Here is a 19,793-nt window from a genome sequence, read left to right as displayed (position 1 = left end):
ATTGTGACTCAAATTACAGTAGATCTGCAATAGCTTTGAATATCTTATTTTCCTGATTTTGAGATTATGGGATTGGTAAATCCTGTTGTTGGCTATCGTCCCATAGGCATAGTTTGGTGATGGAATTCCTTCCAATTATCACAATTCTCCTCCATTGATAATTGGGTCAAGGAAAGTTCATATTTGATCTTAATTGTTATATCTTCTAATTGGATAGGATAAGACTCTAATTGCAATTGTGGTACTTGAATAAAGTAAGAGGGCTCCCTAATCACTGCAAATGGATCCTTGGTGCTCTAGTTCACTTTTGATATTTGATAAATCCTTCACAATTACTCTCTTTTATTTCATATTTAGACTTAGATTTTTTTCTAGTTTTAGTTCTAGTTCTTTTCAGAATATGTACAAGTTTAGTCCCCGTGGATTCGACCTCGTTCTCACGAGTTATTACTACATCGTTATCCTACACTTGGGGTTGTGAACACATACAATACTAGGATGATGAACTTGCCATCCCTCGTTATCTTGTAATAGACACAATGATGGTATTCATTCCTAGAAAATTTCTGACTCAACATGAAAGAATCAAATTTCATATACCACTGCCTAGGCGACATGTCATACAATGACCTCCTGCAAACCTTTGTTCTCTGCCCCTTTAGCTTCATAGCCCTCTGGTTGCTTCATGTAGATCGTCTCTTCCAATTTTTCATGAAGAAGTGTAGTCTCCATATCCATCTGTTCTAGCTTGAGATCGTATTGAGCAACCAACACCAATACGAATCTAATATACACCTACTATACCGCCGGCGCGAATATCTCTGAGAAGTCGATCCATTCTCTCTGAGTATAACCCTTCGCTACCAGTGTTGCTTTGTATCTATGCTGTATCCTTTTGAAGATTCATTCGCATCCAATCGCTTTCCTGCCCACTGGAAGTTCCACCAGCTCCCCTGTGTCGATCTAGTATAACGAGTCCATCACATCATCCATAATTATATGCCACTTCTCAGCACCAGGCTTACTTAGAGCCATCTAAATAGTAGATGAATCTCCCGTCTTTAACGAGAGTATATGTGATATTGGAGTCATCCATGTACCTTATCGATAACCTGCAATTATGTGGTGTGATTCTTCTCATAGGTGGTTGCTCCACTTGCTCTCTATCTTTGTTCACGCATCTCAGCCTTTATGCTTTGCCCACTCATGTGGCCATGCCCATCATGCCACACACGTGTGAGGTGGAATCCGCTATAGCCACTGCAGCTCCACCTGTTGAAGTGCTCCTAATCAACCTATAAATGTTACTGAGTCGTTGCACTTTCATGATTACAAGTGCCCCCTTGGATAATTTAAGGGCACCATCAAAACCGATGAACTTGCATCTTATTGCCTCAAGTGCACCGAAAGAAACCAGACTCTTCTTCATGTTAGGAACGCACTTGGCGTTAGTTAAGGTACGCTCCATCCCATCAAACATCTTGATGCGCACCATACTAACAGCCACAACATTATAAGCAATGTCATTGCCCATAAACACTGTCCACCATCGCGCTCTCTATAACTGGTGAACCAACTCCGATGAGGAGTCATGTGAAAAGATGCCCCTGTGTCTAGAATCCACTCGTCCATACGATGATCGTATAAGTATCCGATCATAAACGTAGACAAAACATCAACTTTACATCCACTCGTACATATATCAGACGTGGCAACGTTGGCCTCCCTAGATGAAGTTTTAGAGTCTTCTCTTTTCGATTTAGGTTTTGTACAATCCCTCTTCATGTGTCTAGTCATCCCACAATTTCAACACTTTAACTTGCCTTTGCCTTTGCCCTTGCCCATGGACTTAGATCTTGACCTTGAAGATGCTGTACTTTACTCAGAATTTCTGTCTCTTGTAAATAGTGCATCAGAAGATGTCCTTATGCCACCATTTATCTTTCTTATGGCTTTCACTTGAAGGGCTGAGATAACGATGTTCACACTTAAGGATTTATTTGCTGTGCACAATGAGTCCTTGAATGACTCATATGATGTCGGTAGAGTATTCAACAATATACATGCCCGATCTTTAACTTTGATCACTTCCTCCATATCCAACAATTTGCAAATCGATTTATTAAAATTACTGATGTGGGCCTCCACATCTCCACCTTCTACCAATCCGAAGGTGAACAACTGTAGCTTCAAGTATAGGTGATTCTCAGTGAATTTTTTAACATAAATATCCTCTAGCTTCGCCCATAAACTAGCTGTGGTTTTCTCCCTCAAGACATTGTAGAGAACCTCATCCGTGAGACACAAACGGATCGAGCATAAAGCCTTCTCATTAAGAGTATTCAAATTATCATTAGTTATAGTCGGCTTTCGCTCCTCAAGAGCACCATCCTTACCTTGCTTGGTTAAGGAATTGATCATCTTGATCTTTCATAAGTCAAAGTTATTTTTCCCTGAGTACTTCTCAATATCATACCTAGTGCTTTCTATTGATGCTAATCCTGCAAATTTAAATTTGTGTCCCAATGATTTCTCTGATACCACTTGTTTGGGATTGGGCTACGGAATCATACAGAGATGAATCTAGGATAGCAATCCAAGAGCACCAAGCAAACACAAGAGAACATAAAAATTTAACGTGGAAAACCCATTCGGGAAAAAACTACGGCACAAAGTAACAAAAATCCACTATGAAAGCATAAATTACAAAGAGAATGGACTTACCCGATTCGAACAACTTCGAATCTCACCCTTTGCGACACTCTTTGAAATTCTAGAACCCCTTTTAGAAATCCTTTGGAATATTTTAGGAAGCCTTAACATGTTTTACAATGACTCTAGGAACTCCTATTTATATTAGGAAATCCTACTTTTGCATCGACTTGGAATAATCCGGAAATTGCCTCAAATTTGCACAGTCCACGCACAATCTGCGTAACTTCTGACTAGTTGAAACAGAGTTTGGGCTAGTCGAAGGACACTTCGACTGGTCAAATTTCTCGGAAGTTCCAAAATACATTGTTACTGGACTTTCACCCGAACTTTCTTAGACTAGTCGAATTTCCTCAGATTTAAGACATCTGTTAATAACATAGCATACACTCGTGTGACATCTAAATAGGCAAAACACACCAGGAGACAACATGATCACCTGCTTGAAAATAGTGCTGGTTCCAGAGCCTGGAAGTCCAAGTAGTAGGTTCCTTAAATGGCCCAATTCGTGATACCGCTACAATACAGGTAACCAAGAAATCCATGTATGCAGCCATTGAGCCAGTTAACTTATATTAATACGATTGTATCCTGATCCAAAAAAGAAAATAAAAGAGAATGATAACAACAACCGACGTCCTGCGGAGGACAAAAGAGCGTGTGCCAACCATAGAAGCAACCTATATGCACAGTTCCTGCTCACTTTTTTGACAAGTCAATGGAATCATAGGATTTTCACCCCACAATCAATGGACAGGGAAGATATTTAGGCCCAGTGGGAACATGAGAGTAGTGCTCATTAACAAAATCAACATATTACTACCGGTATAAATCTCCAGGAAGATCTTATTCTTGTGAAGCTAATAACCAAATATATGGATAAAGCAAATTACCAGGCATACCATACCTTGTGACTCTACTATATATAGAAGCACCGTGAGAAAAGCCACTGCTCTTTCTGTATTGAAAGGAAATATGCTATTAGCTTCATGCTACATTACCTATCCTATTCACCATAAAGGAAAAGAGAAGAAGAACTACAGATTATATGATCTATAAACTTAGTTGGTTCCTCTTTTTTCCACAAGTGATCTGATAGTCAATACTATTGACGGACCATGGTTCAGGAATCTACTAAAATCAGTATCCGTAGTTCTTCCACTAGTCACGGCATTTTGTGAAGAAACCCAGCAATATATGGTGCACATTCTCGACTGAGGAAAGACCAATGACTGAATGTCTATGATCTTTTAATCCAAGAGATGTTTTGAGAATATTCCAGCCACAGTGGAGCCCATCAGTCTCGCTCATGTAAACCAAAAACCAATTGGACATCCCTCCTGCTCAAAGATTATTTTGTTCTTTTGAAGAAAAATCCACAGTACCTTCTAAGAGATGCAACGTATTCCTGCCCAGTCATGTGTTTCATCTCCTCTCAACTCCTTTTCATAATTAGTTATCTGTGCAAGAAAAGAAACCTTTTGAGATATAAATCAAAGCCACCCCTTCTTTAATTAGAGGGAAAAAATGCAACTTATAGGAAAGTTGGTTGTAGTTGAACCCCAGTACTTGAGAGCAGCCAAATCATAAGCCCTAGCTGCCTTCTCTTCTTTGTTATAACCACCTAATCAAAGAATCAAACAAGAAGAAGAAAAAAAAAACCTCTTGATTCCTCAATATACATATATGCTAAACAGCAAGGAAGAAGGAAACCTTATAATGATTCAAAATAGATAATGAAAAGAGTTAGGATGCCAAATCTTTTGCTTACCCAAATAAACTGCATGCAAGTTGAAGAAGACCCACATCCAGAACATGAGAAATGACAAGAAAATAATAGGAAAATGTCAATACAAACGAAACCTAGATTTATTCGAAAAAGAAAATATCAAATAGAAATTTCCCGAAATTAATGAGAATGACAGACCCTTGTGAGTCTGTCCTTCTCTCCTACAACTATTGTCCCATAGGTGAGCTTCATATCTACCAGTCCACCTGTGTCTGGAAAAACAAAAATACAAAAAAAAAAAAAGAAGATAGAGAGAGAACAAAATAATTAGAAGAAAAAAAAAAAAGAAGAGATGCAATGAAGAACAGAAAATTCACATCCATTTGTGCTCCTACGTTTTCAGAAAAAAAGAAGAAGAAAAAGATAGAACAAGTGGGTTTTTTCTTTCTTTCTTTCTTCCTTTCTTTCTTTCTTTCTGTATTTTTTTTTTTTTTAAAGGTTTACATGGGTATCTGTAAACAAATTATCCCCACATAAAATGAAATAAAAAAGCATGAATAGAGGATTGTTCAATCAACCTCCCTCAAGTATGAATAGAGCAGAGCAAGATACCTCTTGAACCAGCAATCATTAGTACTGATTGAACGAAGAATATGAGATATCCAGGGTATAATCCCTGCAAATTAGTAAAGATGACAAGAGAGAATGAATTAATGGGCTGAGCAGTGTTATAAAAGATAATAATGGTTTGAGTTACGTTTTTTTATTACTTATACATAATTTTACTATTCTAAATATCTATTGACATTCCTAATGTTTTCAATTTACATCGATTAGATATTGAGTCAAGTTGAGTCCTTGAGTCAACCCAACCCAGTTGAACATCAAGTAGAGTTTTCAAGTTTTCATTCTGGATATAATTTACAAATTTCTGGAGGTAACTCCTACCTCACGTTCAGTGTTTTTATTTCTATGGTTTTCTTTAGCAGGTTATTCACACTGTGATTGGATTAAGAGTGAACTTGAGAACTCATTTGATAATCAGTTGCCTAGTTTGCACCAATTTGTCATTGTAAAATATAAGAAGTTGAACCAACTATCAATAGAAGAAGTTACCTTTGAGAATGGTACCACATCCACCACACTTGTAAACAGGAATATTGCTCAACTCTATTAGAAGCTTCCGACATTGCGGACAATAAACAAACCGTACTTTAGTGGTTTTGCTGGTCATGTTTCTTAAAACACTCGAAGGAATCACCTCAATACTTCATCAGGTTTCCGAAAAATGCCCTTTCATCGAACCAGGCATCCAAAGAGCTCCTAGTACCATAAAGACACCCTATTTCAGCCAATGAAGAGATAATGAGCTACATTTTTAGATTTTAAGACTTCTCAGAATTTTCAAAAATAACCCAATACAAATTTCCTTGAATGGCTAACAACTCAGAAATGACATAGACCTACCAACCAGAAAAAAATTCAGCATGGTAAAAAACACACGCACACATGCATCTATGATTGTGACATTTGTGTATGCAGCAGGACAACAATCCCAACAACATACATTTTGTTGACTTAAATAGTACGGACACAAGATGAATGTTAGCTATCGTATTTTACCTTTTCAGATTCAGAATGCAGCACAAAACTCCCCTCATTTGGGTCCATTAACATAACAGTACCCTGATGTGAGGAGCCATCTCGAAGCTAGCAAAAGAAAGAAAAGAAAATGATTATATTGTTAGATAGGAAAAAAAATGGGAAAAATTCAGATTGTAGGTTGATGCATCATATGGCTGATAAGCAACTTAAAAATAAATAAATACATAAAATCTGACAAGCAATTCCTGATTAATGGCCTACACATGCAAACAGATAAAAGAGAGCAAATGAGGAACATGAGGTACATCCTATTATTTGCTGGTTATAGATTTTTGCACCCTCAGCACAGGTCATGAGTTTGGAACCTGCTACTAGCTTCTACAAATAAAAAATCAGCTCACGTAGCATGTGACTCAATGTGAGCGACCACGAGTTGCAATGAGCAGACCACATCAGTTAGCTGACTCAACTGAGTCTTGTTGACCAGGGACCTAGTCACACACTTTTTTTTTCCTTTTAAGATGACGATCTCATTAATAAACACTAAATACCAGAGCAGAAAGACAACTGTGGAAGGAACCTAATCACACTCGTGAACGAGTTTCCTAGTGACTTGGCTTGAATCAAACACTGTTTGATTCAAGTTGATTTTGTTCTCATACTGAAACCATGCCACTCGGTGAGGTTGACAAAGCCTCTTGACATTTATCTTCAATTTTCCACATCATCTTCGATATAATTTCTGCAACTACCATTGTCAATCACCAACTTGCAATAAAGCAAATTAAAACCTGAAAAGTCGTATGAAACCCAACAGTCAAATCACTACCAATGATTAAATACAAACATATATTCCAAACTCACATGGTAACAAAACAGAGCAAAATAAGACCAGATTAAGAAGAGAATCACATTATTACATTATAAACACCCCTTATAAAACCCATCATTTACATCATTCCAGTCAATCAAATTCCATTAAACAGTAAATAAAACCACAATTAAAAGGAAAACCCCACAATAAGCAGAGAAATTCATTGAAATATCAAAAACCCATATCAGAATTTATTCTCATATACCGTCTCAAACCAGCAAACTCCCAAATTTACACCTCCCCAAACATGGAGCCAATAGAAAACAACAATTAAATACCAGGTTGAGAACACTCGTACCAAATCCATCATTCAAATCATTTTCAAAAATTAAATACAAAAAACATTCACCCCAACAGATTATGCGGAAAACGGCATTAGATTATAGACCCATTATCAAACTCATGATTTAAATCAGACTCATCAATCAAATTCCACAAAAAATCAAACAACCTCTTGAAAAAGAAGACAACCACATTGAAATATTGAAAACCCAAATCAGAATCCATTGTTGTATATAACCTCAACACTCAAAAGTTGCAAATTTCCACACGTACATACATACACATTCATATGTACATATAAACGCAGAAATTAAAACCCACAACTTTCAAATTCATTACACATTCACATACATGCATAGATACATGAATGCATGAGATGAGGAAAAGTGATACCAGAGTGAAGGGAAGCAAGACTCCAGCTGCAAGTGCCATAGTCACATTTCTCAGGAGGCCACCAATCCAGTATACACAGGTATTCAACAATGACAAGTGGAGCCCATAGCCCAGTAATACGGACCATTTATCTATTGATTACCATCATTACAATTACCAAAAATCAATTATCAGCCTTATCATGGTCATGCCAATAGTTATACATGCTACATCAGGCAGTTAAAATAGAAATAGGCACAAATTTATGACTGGACCATTCAATGGAATGATTATTTATAAGCATAATGACCTACAAACAAAATTTTCCACGAAGGCCAATATGAATATTCATATACAGACAGTGTAGAATCCATAAATATTGGTAGATGCACTGGTAAAATTTTTACTATGATCTTAAGCTGAAACATTTCATTGCAAATTTATGTGAAATAGAAATACAGAATCTTGGTAAAGATAAAGAAGCCCTTGGGTGATTCCCAAAACCATGTTGAATCGCTTTCCCATGTTAATGCACCATGCCCATAAAGGTCGAGGCTGTGACCAACCTAACCTATTCATTTGTCTTGATCTTTTATCAGTCGAAAGCAAAACCACATTGAAAGCAACTCCAATACTAATTCCAAGCAAGAGCATTGATTGGAAGAGAAACACCAAGTCCTCTGACATAACAGTTCAAATAGAGGATAGGACCTGAGCACTTGCATTAGACAGCTAAATAAATATCTCCAGCCTGAAATTTGGATTGAAACATCTGCCATCTATTTTTTATGGTCTTGAGAAAGTAAGGCAAATCATCCTTATAATGCAAAAAAAAAAAAAAAAAGAAAAAAAAAAGAAGATTTCATGGCTAGATTTGACCACATGTTGGCTACAAAAACTGACACGAAGTAGCACCAGACAAGGAAAATTTTCAGGTAGAGATTGAATCCAGGAAGTGGACTTTATAAAAAGAAAAGAAAAGAAAAGAAAAAACAACATTGCATATGAAGTACAAAGAAGTTTGTTCTACATACCATGTTAATCAATCCTCTTGTGTTAAAGGAAAAAAGTCCTAATTTAACAAAAGCACTAGAATTAGAACATTATCAGCAGTGCTAGTCACTGGAGGATTTCCTTCAACAACTTTTTCCGAGCAAGGAACCAAATCTTGACCACCACCATCCACAACAAATTCTTCAGGTAAGTTCTTAGATGCATCAACTGATATTCCAGCTGGTAAAGAATTTGAATCATGTGGCATGCCAACCGCTTCTCTTTTGTCAACTTCTGATGAGGTTTGCCTAACTTCATGTTCTAATGTTCTTGCAAATGAATCAATTTGCTTGAACACAAGGATCTAGTCTATCATCTGTCGGCTTAAGGTGAACTCTTTGAGTTTCTTCAATGTTACCCCATGATCAAATGACAGTAGAGTTCCTTTTCAGCACTTGTAGATAAGTTTTAGAAGAACTATAAGGAATAGAGTGACATTAACATAACAGAAAATGAGCAATATCATCATCATCGTTGCTATCATCTTCATCCTCATCGTTGTCGTTGTTGTCATCTGCAGAAATAGTCCACATCTTTAAGGTCAATTGCATCAAGGAGTTCAATGATGAAGGGTCTGTTTGGAGTGAAATCCAGTTTCAAACCAGTTTGCTGTGTTTCAAAACATGTAGACTAGCTAGATGGCAACTCAGCAATTGGGTTGTCATTTCATTATGCCTTCTCATAAAATGAGAACGGAACATGAACACAACCAATTCTCCAATATTAAGAAATCCAGTGTATTTCAATATTTTTCTTCATAAAGAACTACACAACAAATGGCCCATCTGGGAATATTTTGGGACATTCTTCATTTAAGATACTTATAAAAGGTAGACAAATGGTTCAGATTACTGAAGCATGGGCCCCATCCGTCAGAATTGGAGACCCGACTCAGCCGAGTTGCCTCCAACTCGTCCGGTATGACATGACTCAATACAAATAGAGTTGGTCTGAGTCAGGAATCTGAAACCAATGGTCACAGTTGCAAATGGGCTCTGTTATTCACATGGTTGCCACTTGATTATGTGGGCCACTTAGATAGACAGCCCTTGTTCTCATTAACCCTTTCTAAAGTTAAAAAGGCGTTGTTTAAAAGGGCTAACGGTGTTTTATTCTTTTGGTGTGGTCGAGTGCTGCCTGCAGTGATATGGTGGTTCTGATGCTTTTGTTTGATAAGGGCACCAGGGCTGATGATTGTCGTTAGCTGTCCTGAAACAGAAAATTGATGAATGAGGAACCTCTAATAGCCTCCAGCGCGATGGCATGCGACAGTTAGCTATGTAGCAGGGTCGGGCGACTATCTGTTATGCTTCCATTTCGTCCTCTCAATGTTGACTATCCTGGGAAAGTAGTGGGCCTCTATCTTCAGCAATATTTATGTGCTCGGCCTTCTTAACAAAGGAACCAGTCCTTATTTGGGCCTTCCTCTGTTTCGACGCCATGGTAGCTCTTCCCCCTTAGCAGGACTATTCCGTAGCGCTCCCTCCTCATGGAGGAATGTTGTCTCTGTTTTTTTCTTTATTTTTCCTTTTCTCAGCTGGCAGATTAGCCGATATGATAGGTGAGGCCCAAAGTAATTGTGTAGCCTCTTTGTACAAAGTAATTGTGTTTATATATATATATATATATATGAGGGTCTGAAATTCATGATTTTGTGTGTGTGTGAGAGAGAGAGTTTAAGGGTATGTACATACATGTTCATCTTTACATCTTTTCTAACAAAAATCTAAGTACTAAAATACATACATGGGAAAGTAATTGTGGACCCACTAATGGGCACCCTGCTGATTAATCAATACACTCCCGGGATTTTGGGCAAGACAAATCGCCGTCAACACATTACATTCCAAGTGGCATACCAGTGAAATAGCAGATAGATTTATTCAAATGAAAACAGTAAAATATTTGGGGCATAATTGATATATTAAAATGTTTTAATTACACAGAGACGATCAAAATTAAAATAAAATCAAATAAAAAGGCCAAAACGATAATCAGGTTCTGGAATCCTCACATGAAATTGACACAAGGTATCGATCAATGGTTAAAATAACAACTCAAACGTGCAAATCACAAGGGCGCCAGTATCGACTTTCCCATGGGATGACGACGCATCACAGTGAAAGGCTGTCGAGAGCCGCGTGCGAGCATGTACTTTAAATATATCATATATATATATATATATATATATATATATATATATAGTATATATATATATATATACGATATTATATAAAATATATATATTTTTAAGAATTGATAAATCCAACAATAATGAAATAAAAAATAAGAAGAGGTCATCTATCCTTTGCACACAGCCTACTGATACCCACTGTTCATCTGGTGGACCCACTATATATGGGCCACTGCTTGAAAAGTAATATATGTCGTCCAACCCCTGGACGTTTTTCCCGTTCAATGACAAATGCCACCAGCATTCTCCCCAACTGTCCATTTGGATGTAAATGGCCAGATGATTATGATCATCATCCAACCGGTGATTTTTGGGGCCATAGCACATCCATAGTGCGGCCCAGTAGACAAGCCGGACATGTTACTATTATAACACAATGAGCACAGTGATAATAAGCAAGATTATGCACTGGTCCCCGGTTAGATTTCCCAAAAATGAAAAAAAAACCATAGAAAATATATATATATATATATATATATATATATATATATATATATATAAACAGAAATAGAACGAAATCAAAAAATTAAAATAAAAATCGGAAAATGTTAAAAAAAAAAGAGATCCAAAACCGAAAAAATAAATCAGCGATTCCTGGAATCCTCAACCATGCAAAATTTAATAAAAAATAGGAATAATCAGAATACAATGGAATTATAAAAAAAATCAACAAACCCAATTCTAAAAAAATCCAAAAAAATCGAACAAAGAGAGAGCAACAGATCTCCTGACCTTTCTTCCATTTGCCGTGGCAATTCGACAAGCACGACGCATGCACAGATCGGACAAAGGGGGGCTAGGGTTCGGAGAAGCCGCGGCTGACGAGGACTAGTGGTAATGCGCTGCGGAAGACAGATTCCCCATACTTAGTACTGCTCTTCTTTATAGAACCGTCCGTTAGGCAACCATGCGTCACCGGATTTGAGGCAGATTTGACAGAAGATGAAAGAGCTGCTGGATTCTAGATAGATCTGATAGAAATCCAGCCAAATCGCGATAATCGAAGAGATTGTAGGGGCAAAGAGAGAGAGCAAGTAGAGAGGGAGAGGCAGAGAGAAGGACGGAGGGAGAGCGAGCAAAAAGGGAGAGGCAGGGGCAGAGAGAGAGGGAGAGCTTGAGGGATAGAGAGTGGAGAGGGAGAGGTAGAGAGTTAGGGCCTCTTTGCCAGCGGCTGGTTTTACTTAGCGCCGGAAAAGGTCAACCCCAAGCAAGTGGGCCCCAGCTGGCCAGATTCTTTCATGGGCTGACAGACCTCCTGCAAGATATGAAATGGGAAGTATTCCTTGATAAAGTGGGCCTGGGGAACGTTTGCAAGCAGTGACGAATGTTTGGCCCCCTCAACTGGTTGTGTTGGTTTGAGGTCAGTTTGCCTGGTAAGACCTGGACTATAGTCATGCCAATTAAGGAGCCTACAAAGATGGTAGCAAGTCATTGCTGGTGGGTCGAGAAGCCTTCCTGTCTCTTCTCTCTGCTGGCTCCCCTTAGTTATTCGCGATAAGCTCTTCTGCTTCTGGGGATTATAGCAGTGGCGGCCTATGGCCGTTGTTTATTTGAGGTGAAAAGTGGCCTTGTTTTTTTTTTTTTTTTTTCTCGAAGGAAAATCTTATTGTTGGAATGGCACCTCTGTACAGATAGACTGAATTCGGGCAGGCCCGCTACAAAAAATAAGCCAGGGCCTACCTATCATATACCAATTAGCTACCCTGCACACCCTCTCGCTCTCTCAAGCTTCCCACCTTAGCTTCGTCTATAAACAAATTTTCTCTAATGGGAAAGGGTAATTCTGATGGCGATCGAATGAACCACTTGACCTGAGAATCGCTGCCCCATCTCTCTAGCCAGTCCGTCACCCTATTAGCCTCTCTCGGAGTTGCAACAATTCTAATGTCGATTTGGCTCTTGAACGATTCATTCCTACACCACCAATACCACATTCTCTACATAGAAGGGGACTTTCTATTGAGCATTTCAACCACAATCAAAGAATCACTTTCAACTTCTACTTTCGAATAATCTCGAGCCATATAAAGGACGAGCCCCTCCACCAAGGCTTTGACCCCAGCCCAATTATTAAATTCAACACCATAGCCTGAGGTGAAGGCAAAAAGGAATTTCCCTTCACAGTCTCTACAAACACACCATCCCCAGCTAGCCCCGGGTTGCCCCGAGAGAATCCTCGATGTTGACCTTCACCCAGCTCTCGCTGAGCCTCCTCCACTTGACTACCAACATGTTGCGTTTAACTAGCCGCCTTGTTCCAATACCAATGGCCTGGACGGCCAGTTGCCTTGCAACCTTATCTAGATTTGGAGTGGGGAGAGAAACTCCAATCCTCCTCATCCACTTATAAACACGAGTGATGACGTTGGTCACCTTCACCATCTTCCCCTCAAAATGGCAATCATTCCTTTCAGTCCATACCTCCCATATGATCAAGCATGGAGTACTCAGCCCCCATAAAATAGAGAAACAGTCGGAGGTGGAGGCGATCGACCACCAACGGTTGACCCTCCCACCACACCAAGACCTGCCCTGACAGAAATGTCAAACAAGTGGCTGAAATGGTTCCATACCTGGGACACCAAAGCTCCGGTTGAGAAGAGGTGATCCAAACTTTCTTCTTGAGGAGGAGTTCCAAGCTCTGGATCTCAGCAACAGCATTTTGAGGCCATCTGAATGCCTCTAGTTTTCACCCTTTCATTAACAAGGACAACCTTCTGCAACACTTTCTACCCTAATAACGTAATCCTCGGTTGCATCTTGGAATGCCAAACTCATTTTGTCCATGCTTTTCTGTCTCCTACAGTTCTACAGAGATTCCACGCTGACTTAACCGTGAAGTCACTTGTTGAGGAGCCAATCCACACACACTTAGCTTCCTTGAAAGAGGTACACAGTCCTTGATCCCTAATATGATCCACAGCGACCTGTGGGAGAACCGACATAAGGTGAGCATCCTGCAGAACTCCTTCGGGGCCTAGAACGTCTTTAACCCGAATGTTAAGAAGAGTATCAAGGGGGTGCCCTGCTTCTATCAGCATGAGATTAGTTTTCTGTTGATGGGAGCGGGTTGGAGTAGCTGCTAGTGCCTTGTGTCCTGTTCCTTTGTGCTTGGCTGCATCTCTAGTTTTGTATTTCGTGGATTTTTTGTTTATGTTTTGTCTAGCTATGTGATAGGTGAGGCCTTAGCTTTTTGTGGAGCGCGCCAGAAGGCTGTAAATAAAAAAATTCATGTTAAAAAAAAAAAACAGTGCTTAAGAAAAAACGTCCAACCAATTATTGGCATGTGTTTGTATGACATTTCGCCGGTCTAGCATAGTTGTCTCACCGTAAAAACGAGATGCCGTAAAAATCAGGTCGATTCAACCATTAGATGCATCTTACATAAATATAGAGTTTTTTTTTTTTTTTTTCCATTGTTCATGGTTTTCTACATGTCTCCACGTGATGTGTGTTGAGCATCAACACCATCAGCCAGATGCACCATTCAATGGCGGGTCACGGGCATAAAAATCAAGACAATCTATGACTTGATTTGGCCACACCACATACAACAATTGAGAGGGGTTACCTCCCATTGAAACATTCATAATCATTTATTGGGCCCACTGAGATGTGTTTCACAAATCCAGCCCATCCATTGTGTGTGTCACAATTGGATGAGGGGTTAGACCAAGTTTCAGCTGCATCAAAAACGACCCCTCTAAGTGCTTTTATATGTTTAAGGCATGTCTTCACTTGGTTTTAGATGGTATAGACCACTTGAGCGCCATATATGGTTGATTTTTGGCATATCCCATAACCTAAATGGGACCCATCTGGCTGATGGTGTTGATGTTTGACACACATCATGGTGGGGCCCACAATGCTCGACTTCATGGAAAATTCCCATGAGGTAGACCTCATAGTACCATTTCCATATATATATATATATGGTCACTACAGGCCACTCTATACCTTTTTTTCTCTCTGGTGTATTTGTTTTGGGTTCTCGGGAGCTTGCTATTGGTCAACATCTTTCCATTTTTCTATTCCTACCTATTCCTTGGCATCTTCTGCAATGGCTTAGAGAGCTTTGCCTGCCCCACTCGCACCTTCTCTACACAAGGGGCACACGTGTCAACCTAGAAAACGTGTGGGAGTAGTCCATTTGATTGCTGCAAAGCTGGATCTGCTCATTGGCTGCGGTCCACCATGTCCTAAAAGAATATGAATTTCTTGAAAGAAAAAAATACAAATTACCCGCATGGCCCATCAAATAAGTAGAGCAGTTTGATTTTGCACTATAAAGATCTCTTATGGTTTGAAAAATATCCTGTGGCTATTTGACGATAGTAATATATATAAAATGTTCCCTTTGGAAACACGGCAAGAAGTGACATGTTACAATATTTTTTTCACACACGTCCAAAAAAGATAAAAGAAGAGAGAGGCGTGACTCTCTCTCTCTCTCTCTCTCTCTATATATACACACACACACACACACACACACACACACACACACACACACACACACACAAACTCGTAACGGACCCACCTTATGCACAGCTCATGTATTCCACACTTCCACGGGGCTGGTAAACCTCCGGGATGCAACTCAAATTAGATAATTCAGATAACATAACAATACAAACACTAGATAATACAAGCTACCATCAAAAGACGGTCTGTATCACAACCATTTATACAGATTCATTCGTTATACTCCCTCTCTCTCTCTCTCTCTCAAAAACCATGGCAATCTCTACCAATGGTAGTGGAGGAATGCTCTGAGGGTTATTAAACACATTTTTTGGATCGATAATCGTTTTTGCTTGAACCAATCGATCGTAATTCCCCATGAAATACTTCTCACCCCAACTTCTAGCTATCTCCACTGCATTCTCTGACCTACTAGCGCTGCAATTCATCACCCCAAGGTCAAGGTCCAAATAGTTTACATAAGCAGCCCGTGGACCCTTAGAAGCGTAAGGCGCCATGCGGTTGTAAAACCCTCGAACCCAGTTGATTAGCTCATCACTTCTTTGATTTTCTTCTTCATGCCATGACACAATATACTGAATTGAGTAAAGATTTCCACTCCGGTGAGGAAAAGGTAGAGAATCGTTTGTTATTCTATTCATCATTCCACCATAAGGGTCCAAGATCACGTACCCTTTGGGTTCCATCTCAAGTATATCAATCAAACCATATATACCTTTGACAGAAATCGGGACCCTTATGTAGTCTGATTTTGCCTTGAAGAACCCTTTATCATGCAAAACCCGGTCTTTCAACTGGTCGACTGAGCTACCATTTTTCAGACCAGAGAAGTATACTACCGATTCAATCCAGCTCATTTCCATGCAATCTTCTTCTCCTATTTCCAGTTCTGGGAAGACCCGATTGATGGAAGATAACATACCGGTCTTGGGACCAAGATAGAAGCCTTTGAATGTCGCGGATATCCCAACTGTTTGGACTTCAGGCAAATCAGTACCAACAAAAACTGATAAGTAGAATTCATCTTCGAGTCCGGGCGCCACAAATTGCCATTTATGTACTAACTTAGCTACTTGGCGTCTGCTACCCGGTCTTGAAACGATGAAAGCTGTAACGGTTTTCGAGACCTCAACTAGTTTGATTTTCCAAGCATAAAGAACTCCCCAAGTCCCACCACCACCTCCTCGTATCGCCCAAAACACGTCTTCTCCCATACCTTTGCGATCGAGAAACTGTCCGTCACCATCGATTAGTATTGCATCAATCACATTGTCAGAAGCGAGGCCGTACTTCCTCGATAACAACCCGAACCCACCTCCACCGATGTGGCCTCCACTCCCAACCGTCGGACAAGACCCAGCTGGGAATCCATGTGAACTGCTCAATGTAGCAATTGCATGGTACGTCTCACCGAGCGTTGCACCGGCTTCAACCCAAGCAGTTAGCGAGCCTACGTTGACTGCAACATGGTTTATATTCATCATGTCAATGATCACGAAGGGAGTTTCATCAGCAACGGATGATAATCCTTCATAGCTGTGGCCCCCACTTCTTATTCTTATAGCCAATGTCTCTTGCTGCCTACAACAGATAATTGCACCAGCGAGTTGCTCTTTGGTATTGGGTAAGATGATAGCAAGTGGCTTAGGAAATGTGGGTTGGGCGAATCGGACGTTTTGAATGGAGATTTGGAGTAAGGTGTAGTACGTTGAAGAAGGATCGTTGTCGGGTCGAGGTTGAAGGGTGAAGTTCTTTACATCATTAGAATTTAAACAAGAGATGAAGTTGGTGAATTCAGCTAAAGAGGGAGTTAGTAAGGAGATGAAGATGAATAGTGTAATTGGGTTTGGCTGAAATCTTTCCATGGTTGTGTTGTTTGGAATGGATTGCCACAATAGAAGGGCTGAGGGGTTGTATACATAACGTGGAGATTGGTGTTCGCCGCGCTTTATGGCCCACTTTCCATGGCTTATCCATGAAGGTTCCATCTAGCTGGTTAGGTGTACAATCAAAACCGTATATCCGGTTTGTCATACTATTTATTTCGACAGATCAAAAAATTGCACAATGAAACAGCCCTAAGACCTTTATTTTCTTTCTGTAGAACATGGACCGTTGGTTACATTAGTTCTCAATTATCTTTTTGAAGGGGATAGTTCAGATGAATAGAATTGTATAAACAGTGTGAAAATGAAGTAGTTTGATAATATGTTTTAGGGGTCATCAGATGAATGGTGAGGATCATTCATCCAAGATCTGACGTGGGCTCATCATGATTGTCCATGCAAAACTTTGTTCAGCGCGACGGATTGGAGTCGGCCTCATAACTTATAAGTCGAGAATATGTTTTTGTGGTGAAGACAAAAGGATGGAGAGATCGATGTAGGGATGAAGGCTGCAAATGGCCGGCCGTACGTTATTAAATTCAACGTTTGGTATCTGCAGGGAAGTGAAATTTAATGCAGAGGAATCCCACGCGTATGAAACACTTGCATGAGAAAATACAATACTTTCCTCTCTATCCATCGGTTACGGATAATTGATCCATTCAGCACCTTTTTAATTCCCCTACATCTGGTTCCGAGTGTGAATGACTGCCTTTAGAGATGGCTACTTCATATATACATGGACCCCACCTTAATATGGTACTGACTGGATGATATTAACAATCTGATCAATGGCCTGAGTGTGAACGGTTAAGATGAGCAGAAGATTGACAACTGACTTTTTAGAGGGAAAATGCCTAATCTTAAGGTTAGTATTCTGTGTAGGTATAACTTTTGAACATGATCTGTCCATCTTGGGTTTAAATATTAGACATTCTGGATCACCGTACATGTGGAGATGGGACGTGTGGATGGTTCTTGGATCCATACTTGATGTACAGAAAATGGTCTCAACTTCCGTCTCAAAAGTCGAGTAAAGACGGCAAAGGGGCCTGCCGTTGGGCGCGGATTGGCTACTGACAAGTGACCACTACTGAAGTGACGTCACCCAGTTCTGTGGGCCCCACCATGATGTATGTTTTGTATCCACGCTGTCCATCCATCTGGAGAGATCATTTTAGGGTAAGATCCAAAGAATAGTCACATACAAAGCTCCAGTGGACCCCACTAGAGAAAACAGTGGGGAGAGTGACACCACCGTTAAAAGCTTCTAAAGTCCACAAAAGTTTTATATCAAGCTGTTATTCTTGTTTTCCCTTCTTTAATGTCTTTTTTAACATTTTAACAGGTTAGATTTCGAAAAAAAATCATGGTGGGCCTTAGGAAGGTTTCAACGGTGGGCATCAATCTTCCCGCTGTTTTCTTTGGTGGGTCCACTCAAGCTTTGGATCTGCCTCGTTCTCTAGCTCATGCCTTAAAATAATATATCCAAATGAATGTACGTTGTGGATACAACACATACATCATAGTAGGGCCCATTTTAAGGTAACGCTGGTGGTGCCAGTGGATTGGTTTAAGATCCATGGCATGGCTATATCCCGAGGAAAGGTCTGTTTGGCACACCTGGCATAGCCCAGGATTTTACCTTCCAATCCGTCCAACTAAGGGATGGGATCAATTTTAAGGTAATGATGGTGATGTCAGTGGGATTGTTTTAAGATCCATGCGATTGCTTATATGCCTGAACAAGGTCACCGGGTCTGTTTGGCTCATCATGCATATATATCCAAGATATATATGGGGATCCCATCCCTCCTAATACCGTGGGATCCGTCCGGCCAAACAGGCCCTCAGTATCTAATCCGCGTCTCCTGCCGTTACTGCTTGAGGGAAGTTATACAATGTGAGTTCATCACTATTTTCTACAAAGTTGTGACACGTTGTTTGTACATATTACATGCACGAATTGCAATCTAAACTGTACAACTAGTGGCTCCATCTGATTAGAATATATCCCAACGTTCACAACAATTGGATGATCTTAACCATCTAGTTCTGACCACTGAATTTGGATGACTGACGATTCTAGTTTTACAGTCCAACCGCTAGCATAGTTCATCAGTACTGTAATTTTCAGGCAACGCTCCATCCGCGATAAGCTCCGAGATTTGGACAATCTGGTGCACACGCATGTCTTTTGTACGTGCAGGGCATGATTAAAACGCCATTAAAAAATGGTGATTAACGCACACCGTAATCTTTTTGTTGCTTATCTCTTTAGTTTAGTTGTTTCGGCTTAAATTTGTAAGGCCGGCCGATCACAACCATTCATGGCTGTGCGGATGATATTCCAAAATCTAAAACTTGATAACGTTTGTGGGGTATAGCACGTGCAATGCACGTGGGAGAAAGGAGCAAGGGGTTGAGGAGGAAGTTATTTGATACTCTGGTTGAGCGTTACACTTGATAAGCCTATATTTGAAGTGTACATGAGGCGTATACAACTAGTTCTGCCGTTCAAATTGAAAGCCTACGGGTGGGTCATAAGCCAAAAACCGCCATATTGCCATATTATCTGAGAAGTCCTAACCTTTGATTTGTAGA

General features: G+C 39.9%; 2 protein-coding genes across 5 annotated transcripts; both read right to left on the bottom strand.

Annotated features, from left to right (window-relative positions):
• Positions 1–3,412: 3,412 nt before the first annotated feature.
• Positions 3,413–10,152, bottom strand: LOC131233792 (uncharacterized). 4 transcript variants are annotated; one of them, XR_009165351.1, is made up of 5 exons: positions 9,731–10,152; positions 6,065–6,151; positions 5,558–5,783; positions 5,054–5,117; positions 3,413–4,713 (listed from the first exon to the last, which is right to left on the bottom strand). XR_009165351.1 is itself a non-coding variant. In XM_058230589.1 (3 exons), the coding sequence occupies exons 1-3, from the start codon at positions 5,673–5,675 to the stop codon at positions 4,560–4,562; spliced, it is 336 nt and encodes a 111-aa protein (XP_058086572.1). In that variant the 5' UTR covers positions 5,676–5,906; the 3' UTR covers positions 3,413–4,559. The 4 variants fall into 4 exon arrangements, 1 of the variants encoding a protein (XP_058086572.1); XR_009165350.1 differs by lacking the exon at positions 9,731–10,152 and having other exon boundaries at positions 3,413–3,670; positions 4,098–4,713; positions 6,065–8,423; XR_009165349.1 differs by lacking the exon at positions 9,731–10,152 and having other exon boundaries at positions 6,065–7,462.
• Positions 10,153–15,375: 5,223 nt separating this feature from the next.
• LOC131233045 (berberine bridge enzyme-like D-1) lies at positions 15,376–17,175 on the bottom strand. Its single transcript, XM_058229613.1, has one exon. It carries the CDS (start codon positions 17,166–17,168, stop codon positions 15,504–15,506), a length of 1,665 nt encoding a protein of 554 aa, XP_058085596.1. The 5' UTR covers positions 17,169–17,175; the 3' UTR covers positions 15,376–15,503.
• Positions 17,176–19,793: the final 2,618 nt, after the last annotated feature.

Source organism: Magnolia sinica, chromosome 18, assembly GCF_029962835.1.
Source record: "Magnolia sinica isolate HGM2019 chromosome 18, MsV1, whole genome shotgun sequence".
NCBI classification, from domain to species: Eukaryota; Viridiplantae; Streptophyta; class Magnoliopsida; order Magnoliales; family Magnoliaceae; genus Magnolia; species Magnolia sinica.
The sequence above is the reverse complement of the archived record's forward strand: the minus strand, read 5'-3'. Positions and strand labels throughout refer to the sequence as shown.